Below are 13942 nucleotides of genomic sequence, written 5' to 3' on the forward strand. Positions count from 1 at the left end.
AACCGTATTTGGTCTTCGAAAAAACGTACATTTTGTACGTTCTAACTCATAAGCAGTTCCACCTCCTATTATGGTGGTGTCATTACCTGATCTGACTTTGGGTCACTGAATGGGCCTCTCATTGGGCTCAAATCAGCCTTGACTTAGAACTAATGGATCCCTAATTGAGTTGAGATAGTTAGACCTAAAATCAACTCAATTACAACCTAAACTACCTCAATCAAGACATGACCAAATTATAAGACAAAAATACTCTATTGTTCAGCATGTCATTGGTCCATCTAGTACTTCATCCAAACCTTCGGTATATTATCTTCTCCTTTAGTGTGTTGCCCGATTGACATGTTAACCTCTCGTAACATTCGATCTTATTGGCGCAGTGTTCAATCCTTCTAGCTTGATGTTTGAATACATGATACAAAATCCTTCCAGGATGTCAATTAGCCCTCCGATCTGATGTCCAATCTTTTGACATGAAGCTCTCCAGCCCATCGTATGATTCTCCGACTTCAGTCAATTTATCTTTCCATAATCGAAGTTAATCTTACGTCACTTAAACGTTGATTAGTTTATAATTTTATCAATTGATTTTACCATCAAAATTTAAGATTGAACGAATACTTATTTGATGCTACATCTATTTGAATATATAATCATATACACTTAAACCATTTTATAATTAGAGTAATATAAATATTAGTGTTGAAATTAGTCGTTGATTCATGTCTAAGGTGATGCGATATAAGTAGTAGCCTATCAATATGATTTACCATATTATGGAGTATGGGGCGTAGATCGTGTCTAAGGCATCACACATTTTGCTCCTTTAGGGCACGAGCAATGTTGTGTGCTTATGTCTAGTTACAGAGCATGGTAAGTAAGAGATTATATCATATACTCGAGATGTCATGATCGCAATAAATATGTATCATACTTGTTTTATTTAATGATATGATGAACTAAGAAGTCACATATTTTGAGCTAATGATATAGTTAATCATTTTCGTGACATGTAAAGCCCAATCAATCAAAAGGATCATATAAGCATGAGTCAAAGCATAAAATATTCTTTATTACTAAGGTATTCTCTAGTCTTACTATAACATTTGACATAAACATTCACCTCTTAGAAGATCTGGTTGGTAGAACGCAATGCCTCGTAGGAAGTGGTCTCAGCCACACACACACACATACATATATATATATATATATATATATATATATATATATATATATATATATATATATACTATCATAGAAATATAAATTTAATTAGATTGGGTAAATATGTAGTAAAAAATTAATTTCATACTATCATGATTTTATATTAACAATAGTCATATATATTATTAAATATTTAAAAAAAAATACGAGGCATATATATATATATATATATATTATAAATATGTAGTAAAAAATTAATTTAATACTATCATCGTTTAACAATATAATGATCCCAAAAAATATATCCATAAATATCGTCTCATTCCAATCATAAACCCACTAAATTCATAGTCCATAACCCGAACTTGAATCTACCTATTTGTCCACCAATTTTGAATTCGAATCAGACTCAAATGTCTATTTTTGTTCCTCAATTAAAGACTATCAAAACATAGTTTGTGTATGTATGATAGACCTGAATAAAAAAAAAGAAAAAAAATAAGTAAAATAGGAAATCCGATCCTCTACCGTCCGTATGCTTCTTCCAACTCCTTTAGAAGCCCAAAGCCTCATGGAAGTGTTTGGGCGACGAGTCTTAAGCAATCCTATAGATCGCCATTAATTCAAAGACAGGAGATAAAAGTGAGGGGCCATGAAGAACTAAGTTTTCTAATCCATACGCGTCTCTCTCGCAAACCTCATCTTAGCTATTAGGAAGTTTGAGCATTCATAGCAATATGGCTTGTAATCATTTACTTTACTTTTGCATTATTTGGATATAATAAATCTCAACAAAATTAGTTTCCATATTGTAATACTGCTCTTATAGGGGACAACCAAATGTGACCCAAACCCGACCCGACCCAAATCCGCCCGAATTGGATCAAAATCCGGATCCGACCCGTGCCCGTTTCTTTACTAACTCTTCTTCCTCCCGTCACGTCGGTTCGATCTTAGTTCTCGAGCTTTCCCGAATCGTCTCGGTCCGGTACCGACGTTAGGGTTTGGAGATCGATTCGACGCCCATGGATCCGCCAGGGAAGCGGAGACTCACAGAGGAAGACGACGACTTGGAGGCGGAGGCGATCAAGAGGCAGCGGATATCTGATGGGGAAGAGGGCGGAGGCGAGGAAGGGACCGACGCTGCTGCTCTCCCCGGCCTCGCTGTCTACAAGGACGACGATGACGAGGAGGAGGAAGGGGCAGGCCGTAGAGAGCAGTGGATGGGACAAGAGAACGGTCGTGGGGAAACTATTGAAAATGTCGGTGGTCAAGTTAGAGTGAGGGCTGGGGATGAGGAAGTGATGGAGGCGTTGCATCAGAAGGATGCTTCTCGCCCTCCAGCTCCGGTGAGGCAGCAGCGACAGGTGGAGCGCCGGAGGGACTGCCCATATCTTGATACCGTGAACCGTCAGGTTATCTCTCCTCCTCATCAATTCGCACATGAGAAAAATCTTCAGTTAGATGGAGGAAATGGATTCTCGAGTCTTGTTTATAGGGATAAGGAAATATCGATACTTACACTCGAAATTATGAAACTTTACTTGAGAGTGACCGAAATGAAGGCCAAGACGAAGTCTCATCGTGTTTGAAAAGCAGCTTGGTTTTGCGATAGGGCGTTATTAAGTTTCATTTGGATATATGTTGCTGTCCTAGACTTTAGTTTCTCATTTTCGGGTTTCAGATGGTTTTGATTCTGAAGTTCAACTGAAACAAAGTGGAACCTGTCTACTAGGGCTTCGAACAAGATGCTTTTTGTTTGTCACCTTTCTTTTTCTTAAGCTTTTGATAAGCAATTTTGAGAACTTGTTACGATCTAACCACTCCCTGAAATCTTACTCCGAAGATCTGATATATTTGGGTACACAATGAACCAAAACGTGCTACATATCTGAAAGCAAACTTATTTATTTGCTTCGTTTCTATAGCTTGTTAGAAGTGGCATACGAGCTAAATATTTTATGCAAACTTCACATAACTAACTCGTCTGAAAGTTCTCGATGATTATTCTGAGTAGTGTATGCTGACTTTTATGGCATACAAATTAGGGAGTGGGAGATTTTGATCCATGTGAAAGTTTTTTGCGGAGTGCATCTTTAACTGACATAAGGTTCGATATGATAGTAAATGGTAATTGGGTGATGCAACATGCTTGTTATCGTAGTTGTTTGTAATGATAATTCTGTATATAATGCTAATTCAGACCTAAAATTACCAGAACTATATGTGACTAGATTATGAGAATGTAAATGACTAAAAATGAGTATTTGGGCTTATATTATGGATCATTTGTTTTTTCTAATTTTTATACATTTTAGATCACAAATCATTAATATGGATTAAGAATTACTAAAGCCATCAGTCGATCCCAATGACATGTTTATATTTTGGATGTTATTCATCTCTTTTGATTATAACTTCAGGAGAGAAGAAAAAGGAAAAGAAGGGGACAGAAGAGAAGGGAAAAGATGTTAAGGCAATGACAGAATACAAGGAGAGAATATTAGACCAATTTCTTGTCCTGTGTTTGAAACAATAGGAAAGAAGAGAAAGGATCAGTTGGAATTCTCTCTCTTTCTCTCCAAATCTCTCCACTTGAGAATACAAAATAAAATGGGTCTAGAAAGTAGTTAGTAATGATTTAAAAAGCGCTAGGTACTAAGGTCGCAAAATGCCCAAGGCGCTTTGAAATATTAAAATAAAAAAATAATATAAATGATAAATATGATTATATAAATAAAAATATGATATTAAACTACTGTTAACAGTAGTTAGAGGGGGAGAAAAGAACTATTAAGAGGAGGGGTGAAAAAGTCACCAATAGTGGAACTTTCGGAGGACGACAGTGGCGGTGGTGGAGGAAGCTGTGGACGGCAGCAGTGGCAACCGCGGAAGCTGCAGACGACAGCAGCAACAGCAAAAGTTGCGGTGGTGGAGGAAGTTGCGGTCCTCTCCCTCGACAGTGGAAGGAGTTGCACATGGAAGCAACGACGGCAGAAGGAAGCTGTGGACAAAGGCTAGGCCGTCGGACCTGTCCATTGACGATAGAGGAAGCCTCGGTCCTCTGTGTCTGCGGCGGAGGCTGCAGAAAGCGTTGGCGACGGAGGCAGAAGTTGCACTAGGGCTGATGGCTCGAGGTCGCGTGGGGGAGCGGGGGGTGGCTTTTGTGGGTAAGAAAGTGGCTAGTTGGTTCAATTGCTAGTTGGTTCAATTGAACCAACTAGCCATTGTTGAACCGAACCAGACTTAAAAGCCTGGTTTGGTTGCTTCATTTGAACTTGGCGCTTGCCCGCGGTGACAAAGAAATTGAAGTTTTGATGTTCTGGAGTGCTTCATATGGTTTGTCATGTCCAATTACATTGATAAGTGTTCTTTGTTTGTTGACATTTGACTTGGATAAATATACTCCACATTACAAATTTCACATTTTTATTTGTGATGTGAATTGTGATTTAATAATCATATTTTGGTCATCTAGTAGCATGTAGGTTGCTTTGTATCTGATCATTGTAATTTTTGTTATATACGTAATGCAGGTCTTGGATTTTGATTTTGAGAAGTTCTGTTCCATCTCTCTCTCAAACTTAAATGTTTATGCGTGTTTGGTTTGTGGAAAGTACTACCAAGGAAGAGGTCTGAATTCTCATGCACATACACATAGCCTTGAAGCAGGTCACCATGTATATATTAATCTTCAAACGGAGAAAGTTTATTGCCTTCCTGATGGATATGAGATAGATGATCCATCATTAGATGATATTCGGCATGTTCTAAATCCTAGGTATGTGTACTGTTACATACAACTCTTGCTTCTTTGCTTCTAGATGTTATAGTATGGATTCAGCAGGGATTTATGCTTTGATCCAGTAGAATTTTGAAACCTGCCCCCTCTTGTTTTAAGAAACTTGAATATTTTGATACCCTTTTCTAGGATCCAAAGAGCTGTCAGCAATGGTTATAACATTTTCCCTGTATTGGTATTGACTCTGACTTGATTCATGTTACAGTCAGCTAAATTGCTGTTTAATTGGATTCCAAGACCTACTCATATAAAGACATTAGTGTAACAGTTCGCTCAGCTACCTTTTGATTGAACCTATATACCAACTCAAAAATGAAAACATATTGTATCTGGCTCTTGCTACTAGTACACCACCCCCCAATTTTTCCAGAGAAAGTGGATCAATGAGGAGCAATATTGCCATAACAGAAGCCTTAGATGATCTCATGGATGATTTTGGGATTAATTTGAGTTTTCTTATTGTGCCAATTTTTGTCTTTTTTCTATATCAGATGTTATGGAAATTTTCTTGTACTTAGGCCAACTTTGTACGGTTTTTTCATTCAGGTTTTCAAGAGAACAAGTTCTGCACCTTGATGAAAACAGGCAATGGTCGAGAGCACTGGATGGGTCCAACTATCTACCTGGAATGGTAAGTTCCACCTGCATACATACGGCATTTTTAGACCATGCTGTATCATTAATATGGTTAGGTTTTGGAAAGAGACGACAGCTTGTAGTTCTGTTTGTAATTGAATTGAATGAATGCAGTTGAAAAGAGGGTTTGTTGGTATGCATTTTTCTAGTATGTATGTCTGCATAAGGGATGCAAAGTTGCTCGGGTTCTAGAATCTTTAATGATCATCACTATGTATTCATTGTTAACACTTTGTTTAGATGGAATCCTTTGGTAGCTCTACAAGACAATCTGCTTAGTTATCTAATTGTTTGCTGCATATAGTACAAAATGCAACAAAAGCCGTATGTTCCTTGTTTAAGGCTTATATCCCTGAAAGCAAGTGCCATGATATAAGTTCTTATGCTGTTACAACTATATTTTGCTATTGGCACTTTCTTCAGAATTAGTACATCAGCTATGATCATCAATTTCATGTATTGATCAGTTTTTTCCTTGTTTTTAGGTGGGTCTCAACAATATTAAGGAGACTGATTTTGTGAATGTCACAATTCAGTCTTTAATGAGAGTGACTCCTCTGAGGAACTTTTTCCTGATCCCTGAAAATTATCAGCACAGTAAATCTCCACTTGTTCATCGGTTTGGAGAACTTACACGAAAAATTTGGCATGCAAGGAACTTTAAGGGACAGGTTGATTCATCTTTTTCTGTATGTTGCTATTTTCATTGTTGGCAATGCTCCTCATTGATTATTCCATTTCAGGTCAGCCCCCATGAGTTTCTACAGGCTGTTATGAAAGCTAGTAACAAGCGGTTCCAAATTGGTGTTCAGTCAGATCCTGTTGAATTTATATCCTGGCTGTTAAACACATTGCATGCACAACTTAGACATTCAAAGAAAAAGGATCGAAGCATAATTTATGACTGCTTTCAGGTTTTTCCTAACATAAATCATTTGTTTGTGTTTTTCCTTTGCTATCTGTAATGCTGATTATTCTGGAATGCAGGGTGAATTGGAGGTTGTGAAAGAGATCCAGAAGAAACATCTTATTGAGAAGAATGATAATGATGATGAGGAGAACAAGGTAATTGTTGCAGAGGGCGGGTCATCAAATGACAGTGTGGTGAGGGAAACATCTAAAGTGCCATTTCTAATGCTTGGTCTTGACTTGCCACCACCTCCCCTTTTTAAGGATGCAATGGAGAAAAACATTATACCTCAGGTATTTATTTAAATGCCTCTGCTTGTATTTGTCTTGAGTCTTATATAAAGACATTAACGGTCTAGATTGCCACTTACTGCTAATCGAATGCAATTCTTCTGAACCTTACAGAATCTCATTCATTCTTTTGAATGTTGAAGTGATATTTTGGATTCTTTTATAGTATCCTGTTCTTTTCTTTTGAGCGAAAAAGGAAATACTTTTAGAGGGTTATCATAGGAATATCTTCTAAAAGATATGCTGTCCTGATTGACTCTAATATTAGTTGAATCTTCTCAGAGTGCTATATGTTCTTTCGACTATACCAATGTCCAGCAAAACTGTTTATATATTAGAAAAGCTAAGGGGTTTGACTGCCACATTAGTTATGTCTGAGAAGGTCCAATATAGAGATGAGCAAATCATATCACATAATCATTAGGTTTGCAGCACCCATAACATGCAGAAATTCAATGGGAAGATGTTAGTATGATATTCTAATGCTAGTGCATAATAGGTTTTGCAGTTCTGTTGCTAGTAATTTCTGAACAAAGCACAATTATTTCCCTCTTTTGTGTAACACAGGTGGCACTTTTATTCTGATAGTTCTTGGCCATAAGTTTTGAAATTGTTGATTTAGTTTATTGAGTAATTCATTTTGAATTTGCTTCTGAAATCTTCTGAAATGTAATTGTTAGTGGAATTAACTGATGGCATGTCAAATTTGGTGATGAGTTTACTTAGGTACAAGCAGAAGATTGTTTGTTTAATTGTGATGGTTCGAGTAGATGTTATCGGAGTTCCTTTTCTTTTGGATTGTCTTGGATAGGCTATTCTCTTTATTGTGGTTCAGTTTCTAGGGGCCTAATTGGAGTAAATTATAATAAGCTAATAGCTGTTATTCCTATAGGGTATTTGGTAGAGTGGGTCTTTTTGGTCTCAGAAAAAAAGCCATTTATTTTGTGGACGAAAGCAAGGAAATTTGAATTGTTTCATGATTATCCTGGCTCGAATGTCTGTTCTGTTCATAAAGCTTAGTTTTTCCTTTCCGGATCAGCAAGTTTAGACCGTATACATTTTGTTAGTTTCCTAGTTAGTTTCCTGTTACAGGATGAATGGAGGAAACCTATTCTGCTATTGCTTTGTGTAGGTTCCCCTCTTCAACATATTGAAGAAGTTTGATGGTGAGACTGTAACAGAGGTTGTGCGGCCTTGCATAGCAAGGATGAGATATCGTGTCACCAGACTGCCAAAGTATCTTATTCTTCACATGCGTCGATTTACAAAAAACAACTTCTTCATAGAAAAGAACCCTACTCTTGGTATACTATGTCTCTTTTTGTATATGAGATGTTCTATGTTTTTAGTCATTATTTGTTTGTTGATACTCTCCTCTTTCAGTGAACTTTCCTGTGAAGAATCTTGAATTGAAGGATTATATTCCATTACCACCACCAAAGGTCAAGAAGAAGTTAAGGTCAAAATACGATCTTATTGCAAATATAGTTCATGATGGCAAGCCAGGAGAAGGATGTTACAGAGTTTTTGTGCAGCGTAAATCGGAAGAACTCTGGTACGTTTGTCATTGAAGTTTAAGTGTTTCAGTGTTGTCTGTATGCATGCTGACCACTGTGTTCCTTTTGGTATTGTTGCCTGTGTGCACGCCAACCATTGTGTTCCTTCAGGTTTGAGATGCAAGACCTCCATGTCAACGAAACTCTTCCTCAAATGGTTGCTCTATCCGAGGCTTACATGCAAATATATGAGCAGCAAGAGTGACTACAGAGTCAATTTTTTGTTTGGTCTTGAGATAGGCTGGAAAGTTAGCACGAGAAGCTCCTAAACTCTCGCATTATGAATGACATGATCAACTGGCCTATCTGTTTATTCAGCAGAAGCTTTGTACCCATTTGTGGCTGGCACTCGGGCCAAGAAGAATGTGCTGATCATGTACCAGTGGACCTTTTTGCCTGGTTCAACTCATGCTTCTGGCGGTTGAGAGCAAACTGCTGCATGGTGATAGCTGTTCTTAAGCGGATGATCGATATTTCAGAACTTTTTTGTGTTTATTGTCCGCCAAAATGGTAAATGAAAACTATATTTCGATGATGCAGGCAAAATTGTTTCAAAAGAGTAATCAGTAGCCTCATTAGAATGGAAGCAAAAAGAATTCATAGTCTGTAAAAGTGGTGATTGAGAGAGCCTTGCTAAAGCCCAGACGTTGTATGTTTCAACTGATTTCTGTCGTCAATTTCTTCTATGATAATGGAAAATATTTCCAACTTCCTCCAGAAGTACTCTTATTTTTGGTCGGTGGATTGGACATGTAGTTGGAGTTGCAATCAAGCAAACAAGCAATAGTGTAATAAGGGGCATAAGAATTCATGACCTGATTCAGTCTACAGCATATTACACGTATTTGGTTGGATGTTTCCAAATAAAATGACATATACCAACGCGTCCTCTACCCAAAAAAACTCAATTCAGATACAAAGGTGTCTTAAGATAACAACCTGCATAGGCAGTGCAAGTCACATTATTGAGCAGCAAAACAAAGAATCGTCCATCACAAAATAGTGAGAAATTTAGAGAGGCTTCTCTGCAGACCCGGGGATTGGAACTTAGCTCTACTCTTTTTGGGAGGTCCCATTTCAATGCTTTGTAAACCTCTGTAAAACATCGAAATAGTCGGGGAATGTCTTCCTAGTGCAACCTGGGTCTCTGATTGTGACAGGAACATCGGCACAAGCAGCTATCGAGAATGCCATTGCCATCCTGTGATCATCGTACGTGTCAATCGCTGTTATATTCAACTTTTCTGGGGGAGTAATGATACAAAAGTCGGGGCCTTCCTCCACCGTTGCTCCGAGCTAGTTCATCACATACAGAGCAAGAAGAATTGTCAGGAAATGAAACAAGATGACTGAGTTGCACAAAAGATCAAACTTTACCAACCTTTCTAAGTTCTGTACAAATGGCTACCATCCTTTCAGTCTCCTTAACTCTCCATGAAGCCACTGAAACCAGAAAATAAGGGTGAATTGTTTTCAGGTCAAACAAGTAATGCAGTATATCTGCCAGACACCACCGCATAGACTACTACATTTAGTTCTTCATGTCGAAAGAGAATATACAGCAAAAACTGAAACTAACCATCTCTTATGGCTGTAGGGCCATCAGCAAATAGTGCAACAACAGCAAGGGTCATGGCAACATCAGGCATCTTATTCATATTGACATCAATTCCACGCAAATGTCCCTTCTTGGAAGGATCCCGTGTTGGACCAGTAACAGTCACACTATTTTCAGTCCATGAAACTTTTGCTCCCATTTTCTCAAGAACTTCAGCAAATTTCACATCTCCCTGCATTTAGGGTAAAAGAAAAAGCTGGGCTAATAAATAAATAAATAAAACAAAAGCTACGTGCTTCAAGATCATGAAATTTTGCGGAGCAAGAATCACCTGTAGACTGCTTGTACCACAACCTTCCACAGTGACAGTGCCACCAGTGACTGCAGCGCCTGCTAAGAAATAACTAGCACTTGATGCGTCACCTTCGACATATACATTTCCAGGAGACCTATGGAACAGAAGTAATACCAAATAATGTAGTCTTTATAAATTTAGCAAGTAGTATTACCATCATCAATATTGCAATCGAAAACTTACTTGTATTTTTGAGCACCGTTGATATAGAATCTATCCCAATTATCAGAATGCTCAACCTTAACTCCAAAACGTTCCATCAATTTCAAAGTCATTTCTACATACGGAATGGAGATAAGCTTATCAATGATCTCAATCTCCACATCCCCAAGAGCCAAGGGAGCTGCCATGAGCAAAGCAGTCAAGTACTGGCTGCTAATGGATCCAGAAAGTTTCACCTGAACAAAGTGATGCATAAACAAAAGGAAAAGAAAAGTCAATATCAGCAAAGTAAATATGTGAATCCAAAGTGTATAAACATAATCCAGAAACATATAGGCTAAGTTGTGTGTCCCAAAGCAAAAGAAAAAGATCCAAAGCAAAGTAATTAACCTTGTTAACTAGCAGACGTAACCATAATAAAGCACAATCATAATAAAGTTGGCCTGTATAGATCCTCATTGGCTGTGTTATCATAGTGAACATTCCTCTTATAACACCTATGTTTTTCCCTGTTGCACATGTTCAGAATTTGCTTAATTTTACAGATTGCTTGGATAAAGAATAAGCTCTTACCTCCAATCTTCTCTCTGCTACTATTTTCATGAGCAAGCACAAGTTCTTAGTGTAGAACTAGTAAGTCAAAAGCAAATAATTCTTCTCCATTTCAGGTGGATTAACCAGATTTTGTATTAAAAAAAAAGATATACAATGACTGATACACCACAATTTCTTGAGTGTGCTATTAGCACCAAGTACTAGAAGTATGTTTACTCCATTTAGCAAAAAATAAAAGAGTATTAGCAAGATGTAACATACTTTTGTCGTTTTCTTACAAAGCAAAATTAACTACGCGCTGGCTCCTGAACAAACAATTATTCTACTCGGCCAAAGGTTACAATGCTTGTATTTGAGGAAGAAGACAAAAGAAAAGGTGATACATATTAGAATCCCAAACTAGTAACAGGATAAAAGGTAGTAAAGAGAGACTAACCTTCCCCCCTGGAAGACCACCCATTGCATTTACACGAACAGGAGGGCAATTGGTGCCCATGAAACAATCAACATCTGCACCAAGCTGTTTCAGACCGGCAACCAAATCTCCTATAGGTCTTTCCCTCATTCTTGGGACCCCGTCAAGTACGTAGCTGAAACATCAAACGAAAAAAGTTCAAAATACAGTATAATTAAATGTACCGAGATGAAGACACCTAATTCAGACAATAAATAATAGTAGACCTTGCATTTCCACCAGCGGCTGTGACAGCTGCTGCCAGTGGCCGCATTGCAGTCCCTGCATTTCCCAAGAAGAGCTCAACTTCTTGTTTAGAATCTTTGCCCACCGGGAATTGGCCACCACATCCTACAACTGTTGCTCTCTTAGTTGCAACATCATCTTCCACCGAAAGGCCAAGGGTTCTCAAAGCAGCAAGCATATAGCGAACATCATCACTGTTCAACAAGTTGTCCACCACGGTGGTACCCTGAAAAAGGTTTATGGTGGATCATAAAATAAGGAAAAGGAAAGAAGAGGGAGATTCGATGGATTTAACCTCGATATCCACCAAATAAAATTTGAACTCTTTCATATCCATTTAGATCTATATATGCATGGTATTTTTTGTTCATCGTGGAAATTAAGCTAATTATCTGGATCCATCAGAGAATCAAGTAATCATTCCAACCGCGAAAGCTTTCATCAAAGAGAGCACTCAAAAATCATTTTTCCCCGCAAATTCACCAAAGAGGCACATCCCACCACGCCAAACCCGCAAAAGTTTCAATCTTTCGACGAAGCACCTCACCTCGGAAAGGGCAGCAAGGAGGAGGATCCGATTCGACAAGGACTTGGATCCGGGGAGCTTAACCGTACCGGAGATCTCCTTAATGGGCTGCAACACGATCTCCGGCGCCGCCGATGGTTTCTCGGCAGCCACGGCGACAGAGGCCGAGACCCTAAGAGGCGATGCGCGCCTCCCGCAGCCTCGCGCTCTCAAGCCACCGAAAGGCCCGGGCCTGGCCACTGATCCAAGAGGAAGGGAGTAAGGAACAGGCGTCGGCCTCCGAGCTCCGCCGATATGAGCAGGCGTCAGCGCAGGATTCGCCTCCAATCCCTTTGACATGATCGCCTGCGCCATCTCTCTTCTCTCTCTCTCTCTCTCTCTCTGCGCTCCGGTTGCTCTGGAAGAACGAGGGGAATTGGGATGGGATTTAAAGTAGCAAAACCAGCAACCCTTCAACGAGGCTGCGTCACGTAGCAATGAAAGTTACGACTTAAGGTACGAAGGACGCCGTGGGTGCACGTCAGAGTATTAGCCTCTGGATGCGAGCCACGTCAAGGTGCGTATCTTAAGTCGGGTTCTCATGCAACACCCAACTCCCACCAACCCCGCCCCCCTCTCCGATACTACGAGAGCACCGCCACCAACCCCTTCAGAAGCGGTGCGCTGCTCCGCCCGAATTCATCTGACCCGACCCCAGCTGGCGTGGCAGGAGACTATTCGATATTCTCTGTGGGGTCCGCGTGGGATGTGGTTGGTTGGTGAATCGAGTGGGGACGAGCGACCGGCGATCGCGAGGAAGGCGCAGCAAGTCTGCATGCTGCCGACTCACCTAACCCAACTCAGTTTGGTGGTGGGAAGGAACCTTGAATTCTCTTACATTTTTCATATATATATATATATATATATATATATATATATATATATCTCATCTCTTACAAATTGGATGAGGCTTGGAATTGCCATTTGCACTTCAAAACTCATCACTTTATAAATATATCATCACAAGAAATTTCCATGATCATGGCTAGGTTGTGAATTAACAGTCTCTAATTGATCCACCAACATCAGTGCCAGATGGCTTGAATCTACTGATATCACATCCTTTGCCAATAATTTCTCATGGGCAGAGAATGGGGCGGGTTGGCTGTGGCCAGCATGCATGCATGCATGCACATGTTAAACATGGCCGCTATATGACAAATTAGCCAGTTGAAGTATGACCACACGAATCATATGGCACGTCATCACACGTGAGGATGGATTGAGAATTACCCATCGGTGCATAAAATGGTGTCACACATGAGATTATGGATTAGTCATTGCCCCATGGTGGTCACTTGACTTCATTTGCTTTGCTTGGATAAGTAGTACAAGAGGATTCCCCAGCTATATAGGACAGCCAGTCTTAAAAACTAAGTACTTGATCAAGGAACAATATCCAAAGTTGAAATGGTTCAATTTTGATCGCTTGTTAGATTAGTAGAAGATGCAAATAGGACAGCCAGTCTTAAAAACTAAGTAGCCCCAACATTATTGATGAGCAATAGAACAACAATGCCAAGTGTGATTATGAGTACCATTTCAGGAATATTTTTTTTGCACATCCAGTTCCAGTATGTACTGTTGCAAGCATCTCTAACAATGCAGCATCTGAACAAACATCAGGAACGAAGCAAAGTGTAGCAGTTTGGAAGCAACAAACATCTCAATCTAACCAGATGCCCCTGC

At 39.3% G+C, this 13942-nt stretch overlaps 2 protein-coding genes across 2 annotated transcripts; one reads left to right on the forward strand and one right to left on the reverse strand.

Moving 5' to 3' along the window:
• Positions 1–2115: 2115 nt before the first annotated feature.
• On the forward strand, positions 2116–9078 carry LOC135597383 (uncharacterized). Its single transcript, XM_065090250.1, has 9 exons — positions 2116–2579; positions 4701–4945; positions 5513–5597; positions 6088–6273; positions 6346–6516; positions 6590–6805; positions 7935–8106; positions 8186–8357; positions 8470–9078. Exons 1-9 carry the CDS (start codon positions 2190–2192, stop codon positions 8561–8563), a joined length of 1731 nt encoding a protein of 576 aa, XP_064946322.1. The 5' UTR covers positions 2116–2189; the 3' UTR covers positions 8564–9078.
• A 67-nt stretch (positions 9079–9145) lies between these two features.
• Positions 9146–12623, reverse strand: LOC135597387 (3-phosphoshikimate 1-carboxyvinyltransferase 2-like). Its single transcript, XM_065090254.1, has 8 exons — positions 12236–12623; positions 11670–11914; positions 11425–11578; positions 10455–10669; positions 10248–10365; positions 9938–10148; positions 9740–9801; positions 9146–9654 (listed from the first exon to the last, which is right to left on the reverse strand). Exons 1-8 carry the CDS (start codon positions 12566–12568, stop codon positions 9436–9438), a joined length of 1557 nt encoding a protein of 518 aa, XP_064946326.1. The 5' UTR covers positions 12569–12623; the 3' UTR covers positions 9146–9435.
• Between the last annotated feature and the right edge of the window lie 1319 nt (positions 12624–13942).

The sequence above is a fragment of the Musa acuminata genome, chromosome BXJ1-2 (genome assembly GCF_036884655.1).
Source record: "Musa acuminata AAA Group cultivar baxijiao chromosome BXJ1-2, Cavendish_Baxijiao_AAA, whole genome shotgun sequence".
NCBI classification, from domain to species: domain Eukaryota; kingdom Viridiplantae; phylum Streptophyta; class Magnoliopsida; order Zingiberales; family Musaceae; genus Musa; species Musa acuminata.